Consider the following 15571-nt stretch of genomic DNA (forward strand, 5'->3'; position numbering starts at 1 on the left):
AGTGAAATTGGTGTATTATTGATTTAATAATAATGTAACTTGATTATTTTTTTTTTTCATTTCGCCCATAAAAAATAAAAGAACATTTTATGAGTCATCGTCGTCACTGGAATCTTCTGAGTCTTCTGAGTGTTTGAAAGGGAAGAAAGAATTCACAGTCAATTTGCAAAGCATTTAAGTGACGAAGACTCAGGTAAAAATAACCCCACATGTTGACCCAGAGCTCGAATGCCTGCTACGCGACCATCGTCAGCTTTAGGGAACTACTCGAGGATGCCAAACATCAAAGTGTTCAGTGGCAGTTCTCACACGGACCTTGCCCAAAAGATTTGTGACCGACTTGGTATAGAGCCGGGAAAAGTTGTCACAAAGAAATTCAGCAATGGGGAATGCTGGTGCGAGTTTGCATTTTTACCAAATAGTCACTCATGATCATGGGGCCCAATGTAGGGGTACTGTACAGAGTATATGAGAAGTAGTCTTAACAATTTTTCTAAAGGTTAAATAGAAAACTAGGATAATGGGATATTGAAAATAGCAATCCTATTTCCATGCAACATTTACCTGAACGTTTATATTGACTGTTATTTTCATAAGGCATATTTTTTTTCCATATAATAAACATCAATTTATTTGGTCACAGAAAGGATGCTGAGTTTGATTCACAATTGGTCAGTAAGCATGAAGCGCTTTCATGAATATTAGTCTTGAAACAAGTACTGCACTTGTATAAACCTTGACTTCAACTATTTCAGTGTCACTGACCGTGACCAACAGTATTGAATGAATACATATTAACATGTTTTGAAAAAACAGTTGTTCAGAAGACTTAAAATAGCTATGAATTCTTGGACATTATTTACCAGGAATGAAAAACATAGTTTCATTAGATGAATTACCTTGATTGACCTATTCCTTATACATTCAAGGTCACAAAGGTCAACTGTGCCATGTAACTTTTTTCACGTTCATTTGAGAGCTGGATTATGGAGTCCAGATTAGAATAGTACATACCAATTCAATCATGCGATTCATTGTTATCAATCATACAGAGAAGCATTTTAATGTTCTAATAAAGCTTGTGTTATTTTTATTATTGCGAGTGTACTCGCTCTATTATTTTCCTTGTCGGGTGTAGAGTCGGAAGTCGGTGTCTCATAGCTTTTAATAGATTTCGCCGTGATTTTAGTGAATTCAACCTTACAAAAACATATACTAAGACATACTTGTCAGCTATAATCTACTATAAATTAATAACAGTTACATTACACAGTGCTAGACGCATTTGTTTGTGTAAACTTCAAGTGGCATATCAGACAAACTCTTGCATCACTCACGATATTCTAAGTATCTGATCAACTTCAGGAACTTCCAGAACTATACAATGCAAATTAGGTTTAAATAGTCAATAAAAGAAAGTGACAAAACAGATTTCTTTTAGAACAGGTCACATATTTAATTTATTACATATATCATCCTAGGTCCTAGGTGTACCTTCCACCATCGCTTACTAAATCCTGTGACCACAGTCTGCATTTGCTGCAGTTTTAAGAAATATTTCTAAAATCACACATCCTTGCTTAAAAGAAACCAAAAAAGACAATATTAACTATCAGTCTGGGGGTCTGAGCTCTAGATCTAATGTACCCAAGAAAGGCGTTCAATCGTGGCACAAGTAAGTCACCATGTGCACAGAGACTGGACAGTGTTCTAGCGGACGACTATTTTGAACAGCGAAACAAGTCTATCCTATCAATATATATATATTGATAAACACACTTCTATGTAACAAAGAACACACTTAACAAAGTTCAAAGGTATTTCACATGTAAAGTTCTGACGAAGTAATGGAAAGTATTTATTACAATACACCAAGGGCGTAAACCATCTCCTTGCAATAGTCCCAAGGATAATGAGCGAAAGTGCTACGTACACGAGGACATATGTTGCCGAGGATGATTTCATACTGGAAATTAAGGTTAGGAAGTAGTTAGCGAGCACTTAATGTCTAACAGACATATTTCTATTTTTTTTTCATCTTGATGCTTGCAAGGTCACAGGTTAAATACCAGACACTATTATATGACTGGTGCTTTTGCTGTATTTTGATTGGCCCATACGTTTCTCATCAACTGCGATATCAACCACGAAATCGGCAGCGAAAAGCACGCGAGGTTACTGGACTCAGTCCAGATACCTCTCGCAAGTCCAGTAACCTGTGTCAAAAATAGATCAAGGAAAACTCCTTTGAGATGTGACGTCATAATCACCTTTGACATCAAGTCGTACCCAAATATAACATAACGAGAGTTTCCCTCATTCAGTGACGTCGGGATAATCTATTGTGACGTTATTATTATTGTCGGCTACATATATGACGAAGGCAGCAAGTTAACTGCGATCAACAGTGATCAACTGCAAACTTCAATTTATGGAAAATGGTCAAGAATGCCAAACGGGCTTCAGTTGATAAAATATTCCAGTTCTACGTACCAGTCTACACTGTTAGCAAGAAGCATTTGGATATTTGCCATATACTTCATTTATAAACAGAAAGTTTGTAAATATCATCCTGTTTTTTAGTAGTTAAGTCTTTTTGAAGAGCTGTTTGATATTATGTAAGTGTCATATAATAAAACAGTTATCCACCTATTTTCAGGTTGATACAGTGAGTTATCAACCCTCGAAAATGATATAAACCTTGGCATCCGGCCTCGGGATATATCACTTACTCGGGTTGATAACTCACCGTATCCACCTGAAAATAGGTCAATAATTGTATATTGCGAAATTTACCGGTCCGACGGACATGTCCAGCAAAATTTGACTTGAACCGCCTATTTGAAAATCTCATCCAGACCGACCGTCCAGTATTATGCAGGTGGCGATTCTGGCAAAAACGTAAACTGCAGAAGATAATCATGAAAACAGCTACTGGATACTAATAGGAAGTTATATTTACTTCAAAAATTCACATTAATGTTCGGTCCTGCTTCCTCACAGTCCTTGCTGGTCCGAATGTTCGGCCGTTTTTTTCAATTTTTGAGATGTCTTAAATTTGTAAGAAAATAAATACCAAAAGAAACAACTCCTTGCTAGCGTCTAGCTTATTTGGTATAAATAAGTATGTGAATGGTTTTGATATTCGATCATTAGATATTATCCAACTACTGTATATCTATATCGTCATTCTTACAAGTGACTTTGAAAGCTTATCTGAATACCTAGGTGACCTTACAACTGATGTTTGTGCATTATAGGTTCAAAGAATAAAGAATCATAAATTATCAAGCAAATTGACTCATCAAAAAATTGACAATCTATTATATTTCTTGTTTTCTGTGGACTTATCAAAATTTGAATATTAGAGTTCTTTAAAAATCTTTAAATTAATTGCCCCCTCTATTTAAAGAGTCTTTATATGTATGTTAGTGACTTAATTAATTGTTTGTACTATAATTTTAGTGTTGAGATCGGAGAATCTGTACGTGGGGAGGATGTATACATCGTACAGAGCGGCTGTGATGAAGTCAATGACATGCTGATGGAACTCCTCATTATGATCAATGCATGTAAGATTGCCTCTGCGTGTCGGGTGTCGGCTGTCATCCCTTGTTTCCCATATGCCAGACAAGACAAGAAAGATAAGGTATCAACTGTTTGTTAACCCAGTAGTAAAAGGTCATTTGTTGTATCTCAGAAGTTAACCCAGTAGTAATAGGTCATTTGTTGTATCTCAGAAGTTAACCCAGTAGTAATAGGTCATTTGTTGTATCTCAGAAGTTAACCCAGTAGTAATAGGTCATTTGTTGTATCTCAGAAGTTAACCCAGTAGTAATAGGTCATTTGTTGTATCTCAGAAGTTAACCCAGTAGTAATAGGTCATTTGTTGTATCTCAGAAGTTAACCCAGTAGTAATAGGTCATTTGTTGTATCTCAGAAGTTAACCCAGTAGTAATAGGTCATTTGTTGTATCTCAGAAGTTAACCCAGTAGTAAAAGGTCATTTGTTGTATCTCAGAAGTTAACCCAGTAGTAATAGGTCATTTGTTGTATCTCAGAAGTTAACCCAGTAGTAATAGGTCATTTGTTGTATCTGTAGTCAATGTTTTCATTTATGAGAAGTAATTCCTCAAGAAAACAAATTTTTCAATGACAGAAGAGGAATATGAGAGAGAGAGAGAGAGTAAGGCAAGTCCTATTTCTTTTCATGCTAGCTATTTTGAACACTTTAATATACGGTAGTTGCAAGTTATCAATGAAAATTTAGAAAACTGCCTGAAAATTATGGAAAATTTCAGATTGTATGTATCATTTCATTTCTTCATATTTATTTATATGTTTGCCTGACTCATCATTCTAAGATTCTTTGGTCATGTGCCAATATAGAGATTTAAAGAAAACTCTTTATATTTAACAACCAATTTCGTAATGGATTCCGTTTCCAAATCCCTTAGTTAACCTCTGGATCAGGAGCGCAGCACATCATTAAATGACTACATCTATTAATAGGACATAAAACGAAAAAAGCCTGATTGATTATCAGTTGTCAGATAACTTTGATCTGAGTCATATTTGGGAAACAACAAACATCACATTTGCAGGAGAGGAGAAGAATGTAGCACAGAATGAGTCTTATCGACTAGTATTGTTACTTTACGTGTCAGGTATGAAATTGTCACTATTTTATGTGCTGTTATTCCTAATTTGCATATCATTGAGTTATCTGCACTTGCAGGTAGGTATTGATTGTGACGTGATGTGTTTGGGAATGTAACATCATACGTTTCGGAGAAAACGATGTGAATTGCACTCACAAAATAATGACGTAACAATCAATACCTACCCACAAGGGAGCTAACTCTGTAATATGCAAAGACGGAATATTATGATACACATTGTACACACTGTTTCATCTTTTCAGAGCCGAGCTCCTATATCGGCCAAACTGGTCGCCAATATGTTATCCACAGCGGGTGCTGACCATATCATCACTATGGATCTCCATGCTTCTCAAATTCAGGTGTGCTGTTTTAGTATTTGAGTATGTTTTTCTAGACTTTTTCCACAATATTTCATATTTGAAGTCTTACAGAAAGAAAAATAAAAAATGAATTAATTTTATTATAATTCATTGTTTTTACCAATTTTAGTCATGAACAAAAAAACAATCAGCAAAATACTTAATTATCATTCTAAGATTGCTTTAATTTACAGTGCATATGACTTAATTTGGATTTCCAGGGTTTCTTCGATATTCCTGTAGATAACTTGTATGCTGAACCAGCGGTACTTAAATGGATCAAAGACAACATTCAAGAATGGAGAAACAGCTGCATTGTCTCCCCTGATGCAGGTGGCGCTAAAAGGTCAGTTTGGGTTCATCAGCTTTTTACTATAATCAGTATTGTCAATTTTATTATGACACTGACTTTATACAATAGTCTTATGTATTTTGGAACAATCACATTTTTACACAAAACAAAACAGTATAATATAACAATAAAATTGTGCTTCACAATAATTGCTTAATAGGACCATATTGAAAATGCGATTATACCACCAAATTTCTAGTACGAAATGCTTTTATAGAGTTTAAAAAAGTTTTATAGCCACCAAAATATGTATGTTTAAAGTAAATTCACATTTTACATTTACATCTCTATACCATAATTTCAGGGTAACATCCATTGCCGATCGCCTAAATGTGGACTTCGCTCTTATCCATAAGGAGCGAAAGAAAGCGAACGAGGTGGCCTCCATGGTTCTTGTAGGGGATGTGAAGGAACGTATTGCCATACTGGTGGACGATATGGCTGACACTTGTGGAACTGTCTGTCATGCAGCAGAAAAGTAAGGCTTACTCATGGAGTTTAGGTGAAATCTGTTAGATGCTAGTCTTTACATTGCAGCTAGCAATTGGCATTGTCAGTATACATCTGTAACATAAATATGAGCTGTGTTTAGCAGTGATGAAAAACTGCTGTATTATAGAATTTAATCATGTTTGTCAATTTGACCGACCTCCTTAATGAAAAAGGCTACCAGGTATTTAAAAACAACTCCGTTTTTAAACGATTACCAGGTATTTGAGCTTATTTTTTAAAATGTTTCATGATATGAATTAAAAGCATTAAAATGATTTCTTGGATATAGAATATTGTTTGAAAAGTTTTGGGACAAAAGCAGTTAACTGTTAGCCAGCCATTTTGGTCTCTCTTATTCCTGGATAATGACCAGACACTGATTATGTATTTTCTGGTATCATGTGTTTGCAGACTTTTAGAAGCTGGAGCTACTAAAGTATATGCTGTGTGTACACATGGTATATTTTCTGGTCCTGCCATATCTCGCATCAACAACTCCATGTTCGAGGCTATGGTTGTCACCAATACTATTCCACAGGAAGAGAGGATGAAGAATGCTCCAAAGATACAGGTAAGACCTCCTTTGATTGGCTAGCCTAGATGTGCAAGCTTGGATTTGATTGGTTGACATTAAAGTCTGAAGTTTGTTGACTCCAATCTCCAGGTTTTGGTATTAAATCATTTATTGACTAAATTGTTTTGAAGTTAATATCATTTTCAAACTTTTTTTTCCATATCTATATATATACTTGTGTGTGGTTTCAGTATTAACTGATTTAACCGCCATTTCCCTATAATTCCCAAACTCCTAATATTAAAGCATTAAACATTTTTTTTTCCTTCAAACATTCTTAACTAACGCAAGTAGCATGATTAAATCTCTTGATACTAAACTTTAGTTATTTTACACACATTGAGTTTTTCAGTAGTTCTTACACTACAGGGTCATTTTACTCAATCATTTCATCTGTGACATTTTATAACTATCTTGATTTAATATGAAGTCTTTGCATATTGCAGGGTTACCTCCCTTGTGGACAGTTATCCGTTGTGATGTTACATTTTGTGAGCGAAAATCACATCATTTTCTCTAAAAATATGACGTTAGACTCACAAACACATGACATCACAATCGATACCGACTTACAAGGGGAGAGAATCTGCAATATGCAATTTCAGAATAACAGTAATAATGGTGTGTTTTGTTAGGTCACTGATAGGCTAGTTCTACATTTGAGAGTCTCCATTCACACTCATTTCTGGTACCCAGGGAAGCATTCATGAAGTCATCAATCATTAAAAAAAACTCAAAAATATAATCTTGAATCATTGAATAAATAACTGCTATCAAATCTAGATTTGTGGAACAAGAGATCCATGTAATTCCAGTGTGTTTCTACATTGTTTAAAATTCATGCACATGATATTTGTTCCAGTTTCTCAATATCATTGAGATAAACTGTTTTATAGCCAACTTGTAAAATACATAATTTTATGTAGAATAATAAAAAAGTACCAAAAAATATTATGTGAAAATAGGGGGGAAAAATGGAGACAAAAAATCTGAAAGAATGAAGCTTAACTCTGCACTCTTCATACATTCAATCGCAGATTATAAAACATGAAAGATAATTAAGAAAAAAAGTATTAAGTCTCATTAGAATTTGTTTGATTCTGTGTCACTGTCACTATCATTTTATTAAAGCTGTTGAAACCGAAATTTATCTTGAAAATAATCAAGATAAAAACTTTGTACAGACAAAGAAATAAGTGACATTGTCTAATTCACAATGCTATGTAGTTCCTCTGAAGTTCTTTGAAGATCATGAAGACTTAAATAATGAACCTGAGTAACTTGCTGCTATTTTGGGCTTTCTAATGTGTTAACATGGTTAACCTTTATTGACTTACTAAGCCACACATTTCATTTATTTGGCATTTATAAATAATAGGCTATATCAATTTGCTCCTTTTTGTATCAGGGTTTTTGGAACTGAGGTCTACCAAAATGCCTATAGTATTTTAGTGATATTCTAGAGTATAATTTCAGTTTGAATGAATAAATTATATCTGAATAGTTTGTTGGTGTTTAGCTACTTTTATCGGTTTCACCAACAAAGGGAGCTGGGTCATCAGAGGCTTTGCTTTTTATTTCGAGTATATATTTCACCTAAATACATGAAGTTGGAGTAACTTTTCCTTTAGATTCTGAATTATAGTGCACTCCTCTGTTTTCATTGGCAATTTCCCACCGTCTGATCTTCAAAGCTTATTAAAGTACATATAATACATTATATTTAAAAATTACTAATATTACAAATTATTAAAATTTTGACAAAATTTCATCTTTATTTTGTCAAATTCCCAATATTTACGAATGTTTGGCTTGACACGGCTGTTGGCAGTTTACTGAAGACATGCTTGGAGCCACGGGATCCACTACGGATATCTGTCGTTAACAAGCACCAATATTTTTATGACTGTTTGTAATGAAAGTCGTGATTTCTTGTCTTTTTCAGTGCATCGACATCTCAATCATTTTAGCAGAGGCGGTGAGACGAACACATAATGGAGAATCTGTTTCCTATCTGTTCAGCCATGTCCCCCTTTAATGGTGGTCAAGTCACCATTCATTGATATTCCAATCACCGTAGGTTTGCTTCAGTATTCTCTGCCTGGGAAAACGCACAGTTTGAACCAGAGGCGTTCTCAGTTAACAAATACTGACATTGTAATCCAACATTTTTTTCGAGGCTACTAAAATTTTGGATTTCTATTTTAAAACAGTTTCGCGGAAATAAATTTTAAAATTGAATGGAGATATCTTTGAATTCAATTGTAAAAGAATTGTCTAAGATATTATTTTGATGTGAAATTACCTTGATTGTGAAAATTACAGTATTCATGTGAAAGCTAGAAATATGTCAAAAAATCAAACTTTGAATGATGATACTTTTTTAGTTTATTGAAAAAAAATCCATCTTAATTTATATAAAAAAGGAATTCTATATGGTCATTATTTGAAAATATATTGGAACAATTCTCTTTACCATACACATTTCTGTTAAGGTAATTCATCAGAGTTAAAAAATTCATTTCCAAAAATTTTCAGAAAAAGAGCGACCTTCTTGTTCAAGCTTGTTATTTTCTTAAATTTTGATGAGACATTTCTGTCCATTTTCATTCTTTTGTTATTATTTCGTAAGTTGTTTTTTCCGTGTAGCTGTAGTCTTTGTGTGATAATCTTTTTGAACCAGAGTAGATGGTGAATAATTTTGCCAAGCATATTTATTTCAGCTTGTATTTGTGCTTTTAAAGTTTGAGAGAGATTGTTGGTAGTACATGTACACGGTTAAATAAAAATGACGGGTTTAATAACTCATATTTTTAATTCAACAATCCGGCAAGTTTTTCTTTGCAGACATGGTCTTTTTGACTTAATTTCTAGTTGTTATTACACAAAAATTAAATTAAATTACGATAGTTAATTTATGTTTTGTCTAATATTTGAATTACTTTCATTGATAGGGATGATTATGATTTACAGCCAACATCTCCCTTATTTTCCGTGCTAAATGATATTAAAGTTATTCCATGGTCTAGATTGACTGTGCAGTTATCTCCCTTGCTCTATATGACACTTGATTATCTCCCTTGCTTAACATAACACTGATTATCTCGCCTGATGTACATGACACTGATTATCTCCCCTGCTCCACATGACACTTTGATTATATCCCTTTTTGATCTACATGACAATCTGATTATCCCCCTTTCTGCTATACATGACACTGATTATCTCCCGCATTCTACATGACACTTTGATTATCTCCCCTGCTCTACATGATACTGTGATTATCTCTCTGTTTTACATGACACTATATGACACATTGATTATCTCCCCTGCTCTACATGACACTATATGATACATTGATTATCTCCCCTGCTCTACATGACACTATATGACACATTGGTTATCTCCCCTGCTCTACATGACACTGGGATGTATCATTTTTGCTCTACATATCACTGTTGGTGACATGTTAACATTTCCATCCTTTGATGAAAGATTGTCTGGTGTCTCTGAGATTAATTTATATATTAAGTAAGCCTTTTATTTGTTGTGTCTATTATTATAAATGCTCCACCACTGACAAATGGTATTTTTTCACTATCAAAAACAGGATCAGACAATTTAGTATTTTTCTTCAGTTACAAAAATTACTTACTTTACACCATTACCACCATTGAAAAGTTTAAGCTAATTTTACTTCAAGTTAAAGGGACAATTCACTCAGGCTAGTTCTTTTACATAACCATGAAGCAAAATATGGCATACATGTATTGTTCTACATTTCTTATGAAACATATAACATAACATATTGACAAATTTCACGTCATTGTTTAGTATTTTTCTTTGATACTGTTGTAATTACAAATCATTGATCAATACGATTAAGCAGGTACAATATGCATGCTGTACCCATATCCGAGCCAAAGTCACGCACGTTAAACAAATGAACTACATAACCAATGTGGAGGTGATAAAATTATTTATTAGGCAAGACAATTCACTTAATAAGGAAAACGCACCACTGTCAGAGCGATTTGAGCAGTTCTAGACTAAAGTAGCATTACTTTACAAGCAAGGGACAGAGTTTGGCTTGCAAGATGTTTGACCACAATGTGTAATGGCGGACAGCAAGCGAGTTTGAACATTTCACATGCATTTCACCACCATGGGCATTTCTGGCATATCACAGTAAAACCGACTGATCTAATTTCCATTAGAACTGGTTTATTCCGATATTTGTACAAATTCCAATGTTCTCTTAGACTGAATTGTCCCTTTAAAAATAAGAAAAATAATTAATTGCATCCCAAAAAATTCCGTGTCACTATATCCTATATGGCAGGAAGTACTGATTGCGCATGCACCAAAGGCGAAATAAATGATTTTATATTATTTTTTGTGTTAATTAGACATATATATACATGCTCAAACACCAATTATTGTTCAAGTGATGAATATCATTTATGCTCTGTCGGCGGGGCCCATCTTTAAATATTAGACCACCAGCAAATCACATTTAATCAGCTGTCTGTCCCTCTGTCATAGTTTTATTTTATTGTAAACAAAATGTATGACCACATGCAATCGTGAAATTATTTAGTTTATTATATTGACCTCTGCTAAAATAATATAATGGTTATTTCCCAAATTTCAAATGCATGTTCCCCAAGTCTTGCATGTTGCAATGCAATACTTATACATGAGTCATGATAGAAAAAAGAAGTGTAAATGCTTAAATTCTTGATAAGATCTTGAAATCCATTATGAAGTTTTTAGTCGTAACTACAAATGCTTAAGAGCTGAAAAGAGTTTTAAAAAAACTGGAAAGATCATAGGTAACAGTAGATAACTGGCCTCGATACACCATTAAAAACAGGAACTCCAATATCCAATGTAAATCTCTTGTTCTCTCTCTAAATAACATGTATTGTCTTTGTCTTTGTACCTCATTAGGAGCTCATTAAGTAATGACAGAACACAATTTCATTGGAAGGGAGATGTTAGGAATAGAAACTCTAGGGTTTGGGGAAGGAATATACCCCAGGGGTGAGGAAGGGAATAGTTCGAAGAGATGGAGAAGAGATACAGCATGGTGTGTGCTATATTATAACTTTTGTTTGTGTTTTAATGAACAAAACTAAATGTTTGATTTTCAATTATAAAATGTGTGATGACATTGATGGATAAAAGAGAAAAAATTGGAACTGTTTGACTAATATTAACTATTGACTTTGGTTGTCAATGTAGCGGTGCTAATGAGATCATTTCATTTGAACATCTCATTTGACAAGTGCTTACAAATGATGGGTAGCTGGTGAAAGTTTTAAGATTTTGAACATTAATTTAATATTCAATTACTGGTAAACCATCAGATGTTTTTAATGAGTGACACTTTATCTGTTATATATAAACACCTTTTACACTTTATATTCTCCCGATCTCGATAAGATTATTTCACTTATATTTTCAGACTACTTTCAGGCTTTCACAGACAGCAAATCTGTGTTGTCCATGAATTTCTTTTTTAACTTTCTCTGTGTCGCATATTAAATTTAAGATACCTAAACACTATTGTTTTCCTAAAATTTGTATTGATTTACACTTCTTTCTACTCAACAGTGTATTGATATATCGATGATGTTGGCTGAAGCCATTCGACGAACCCACAACGGCGAGAGTGTCTCCTACCTGTTTACACATGTTCCGCTCTGATCTCGACGAGAGACCTAAAGTTTTGTATACAACCCTCTGATTGGCTACGCAGTTTGAAGACAGACTTTTGATTATTGAATCAGTTTGGAACTGATCCGAAGTTAAATTGAGCTTCGTTGACAAAGTACCAATTGATATTGAAAGTCCAGGTCAAGCTTAATACCTAAATTAAGATTGTAAAAAAAAAACAAGCAGCAGGTTGTTTATATCAAATTAAGATATATATATGTATGTATGTATGTATTTCATGACATATTGAATCTTTGAACAGTACAGTAAATGTATATTCTGTCTTTGCATATCACAGAGTTACTTCCCTTCCGGGTAACTATCCATTGTGACGTCATTATTTTGTGGGCGCAACTTGCGTTGTTTTACTGTGAGAAGTATGAAATTACCCTCTGAAATACATGACGTCACAATCGATACCTACCCTCAAGGGCAGATAACTCTGTAATATGCAAGTACAGAATATGTGTATTTTTGTGAAATCTTCAAACCTTCGTACGTTATAGTACCTGTGAATGTTCTTTTGTGAAATGTTGAATCCTGTGTTTTATATGATGATTGTACAAGAGGTATTATATGACATTTTATATGGAAGTATAACTATTGAATATTTACCTAGATTGAATGTGAATGTCCCAAAATTGTGTTTATTCAATGTGGTAACAATGTATTTCTTTGACTTCAAATTTATTATTATTTAAAGAAATTTTCAAAAATTTTATATAAAAAAGATTTTTAGCTATTGTATTCTATTTGTTTGAAAAACATTTAACGTTTTCTTAAAGAAAATCCAAACAATTCTACAATAAGTATGTGTTACCTATTTTCTTGACAATTCAATAATGTATAATTCTTAAGTATAGCAGGTGTACAATTTTGTGATTTATTGTTTAATACTTATTTGCGGGGGTTTATTTTAGCAAATTTATTTTTATAGCTTTTGAAAGCATAATTCACATGACTGACTGTACCGGTAATATGAATTTGTGATTTTAATTAATGGTGAGGTATTAAATTTTGTGAATTTTGATGATTCCACAAATTTTGTGAAATTAAAACCCCTACAAATATTAGCAACTATATAGTAGGTATCTTTAAAATACATATTGAGGTAGGTATCTTACAGAAAAAATACATATTGTTTATTCTTTCTCTAAGTAGATAATAATGGTTTAATTTTGAATATTGTTAATTGATATATCTGTCATAGTCAATAACAGTAAAGTGTGAAATCTCGGAGAAGGCTTGTGCACACTTTATTTAATAGCCTCTTGACCAACCTTAATAAAATTGATCGAAATGAAATAAGAAATCTCTCATCAAAAACTGAATTACCACATTGAATTGAATCCTTATATTGTGCATCCTTTCCGGACTGTGATAATGAGCTTTAATAAATGTTTTGGCCAGTCTAAAGGCATCAAATAACTTGATACAGAACAATGCAGGTCTAAGTTCATTGTGTTTACAAACTAAAGCATGAGTGAAAATCTATGTAGTTTTCAATAGTTTGAAAATTTAATTGGTGCAATATATCACATTAAGAGCTCCTGTTTGTTTTGGTAGATAATTCACCTGAAACATGAATCACCATTATTTGTATATTTGCATAAATAGGCGACCTAATTTTTATGTGATAAAATGAGTGTTAAATCTACAAATTGTAACAAGTGAAGTGCTATAACATAGGTATTTTCTTAAAGTCTAATACAAAGACAAATTATTTTGTGTTTAGGTATATTTTGTAAATTTTGTGTACCATTATGCTGTTTACTCGGCATTAAATCCTAACGTGCTTGTGCAAAATGGAAACAAAATGGTGTGAGAGTACTTCTGTTGTATGTATGTATATTAAAATGACTGTGAGGAAGAATTGAACCCAAATCGTGAAGTGTATCTACACTGGCCTGTCAAGCTGACAGGAAATCCAATACAGATTCTGTAATGCCTGCCGTTTTGTAAAAAATCTTTTTTTGCAATGCTTTTTCCACCATTCACCATGAATTATCTATTTATCTCTAATTTCATTCATCCCTGGAGAGACATTTAAACTCTTCTAAAACTAAACTGGAACAGCTCATTATAAATTATTAGGGGGTGGATAAGTTCATGAACAATTTTTGATCACTGAAGTAGCTAAATAGACCTTTCGAATGATTTAAGTCAGTTACACCTTGGTGTCAGCGTTCAAAATTAACGACTGTCCATCTGCCGTGACCGGTAACTTTATAGCAGGATAGACAATTTTTTTGTGCAACTGGTCCTTTGACCGACAACTTTTTGGTCAAGTTTTGATGGATGACTAAAGATATACAAAGAAAAATAGCAGTAGCATTGTAGAAAGGACCTGTTACTTTTAAGGTTAGTCGGTCGTTAGGACCAGCTGAAAAATGTCCTTAAAGGAGAACACTGCTGGGTGTATTGTGAATTCAATTTTAAGATCAGGAAAACAATATATTTACAACATTTCTACATCCAAATTAATATCATGGATACTCTGACGATTACTGTTACTAATTATATCTACTAGTAGTACCCCTGAAATATCTGGCACTGTACAACAATTTTCAAATTAAAGGATTTAATATTTTGTCAAATGGATTCCCTAACATTCCATTTAAGCATTGGTTTGTTTGTTCCAAATGTTGTAAATACCTCATTTCCTTGTGTAGACTGTCAGAGCCTTCTTTTCTTTCCTTGCAAGAATGTAGATGAATACATATTTTGTGTAATAAATGTGTGAGTAAGATGAATGAGAGATGATATGATGTTGTTCAATGAAAACAAAGTACCGGTACATGTTATTGAAATATAGAATTTTTGTTGTTTGCCGAGACTTGATATTAATTGCAGATTTAGTAAATCTGTCTTATATATGTTATTTTACCTAAATTTAATTTTTTTGTTGATCTGTAGATTATCATTTTGTTTAGGATATTTTTGAATTTCTGAAAAAAAAATTTCCAAATAATTAAAGGGGAAAATGGGCTTTAATGTTTGAAGGTTTTGAGTTTTGAGGTTATGAATGTTTATTATTCACAATATTATTTATTGAAAACAGAATTTTCAAGATTATTTATAGAATTATGATCAATATTAAATATTGAAAGCAAGAGAATTTTCAAGTTAATTTTAAATTCTGATTGAAAATAGTTTTAAAAACTAGAGAATTTTCAAGTTAACTCCTGATTTGTAAGTATTGAAGAAGAAAAAGAGAATTTCCAAAACTACTGGTAATGACATAATAGCCGACAGGTGCTGGTAACTTTTGTTCTTCAAAATGTTATGGGTTTGCTCTTCTGTGTCTGAATTATGAAAATATTCCAGAGTTGTAAGAAATTACTAAATAAGGTTATAAATGGTGTTGGTATACAGTGATCAGGGTATAGTTTTCAGTTTATTGATTTATA

At 33.0% G+C, this 15571-nt stretch overlaps 1 protein-coding gene across 3 annotated transcripts; it reads left to right on the top strand.

The window, feature by feature from the left end:
• Positions 1–186: 186 nt before the first annotated feature.
• Positions 187–13245, top strand: LOC138328539 (ribose-phosphate pyrophosphokinase 1). Of its 3 annotated transcripts, none has more exons than XM_069275389.1 (8): positions 187–395; positions 3466–3649; positions 4924–5022; positions 5244–5368; positions 5679–5852; positions 6278–6437; positions 8386–8516; positions 12060–13245. In XM_069275389.1, the coding sequence occupies exons 1-7, from the start codon at positions 229–231 to the stop codon at positions 8476–8478; spliced, it is 1002 nt and encodes a 333-aa protein (XP_069131490.1). In that variant the 5' UTR covers positions 187–228; the 3' UTR covers positions 8479–8516; positions 12060–13245. The 3 variants fall into 3 exon arrangements, with proteins under 3 accessions (XP_069131490.1, XP_069131491.1, XP_069131492.1); XM_069275391.1 differs by lacking the exon at positions 187–395 and adding an exon at positions 1855–1978; XM_069275390.1 differs by lacking the exon at positions 8386–8516.
• The last annotated feature ends 2326 nt before the right edge of the window (positions 13246–15571 follow it).

This window comes from Argopecten irradians, chromosome 7, assembly GCF_041381155.1.
Source record: "Argopecten irradians isolate NY chromosome 7, Ai_NY, whole genome shotgun sequence".
Taxonomy (NCBI): Eukaryota; Metazoa; Mollusca; class Bivalvia; order Pectinida; family Pectinidae; genus Argopecten; species Argopecten irradians.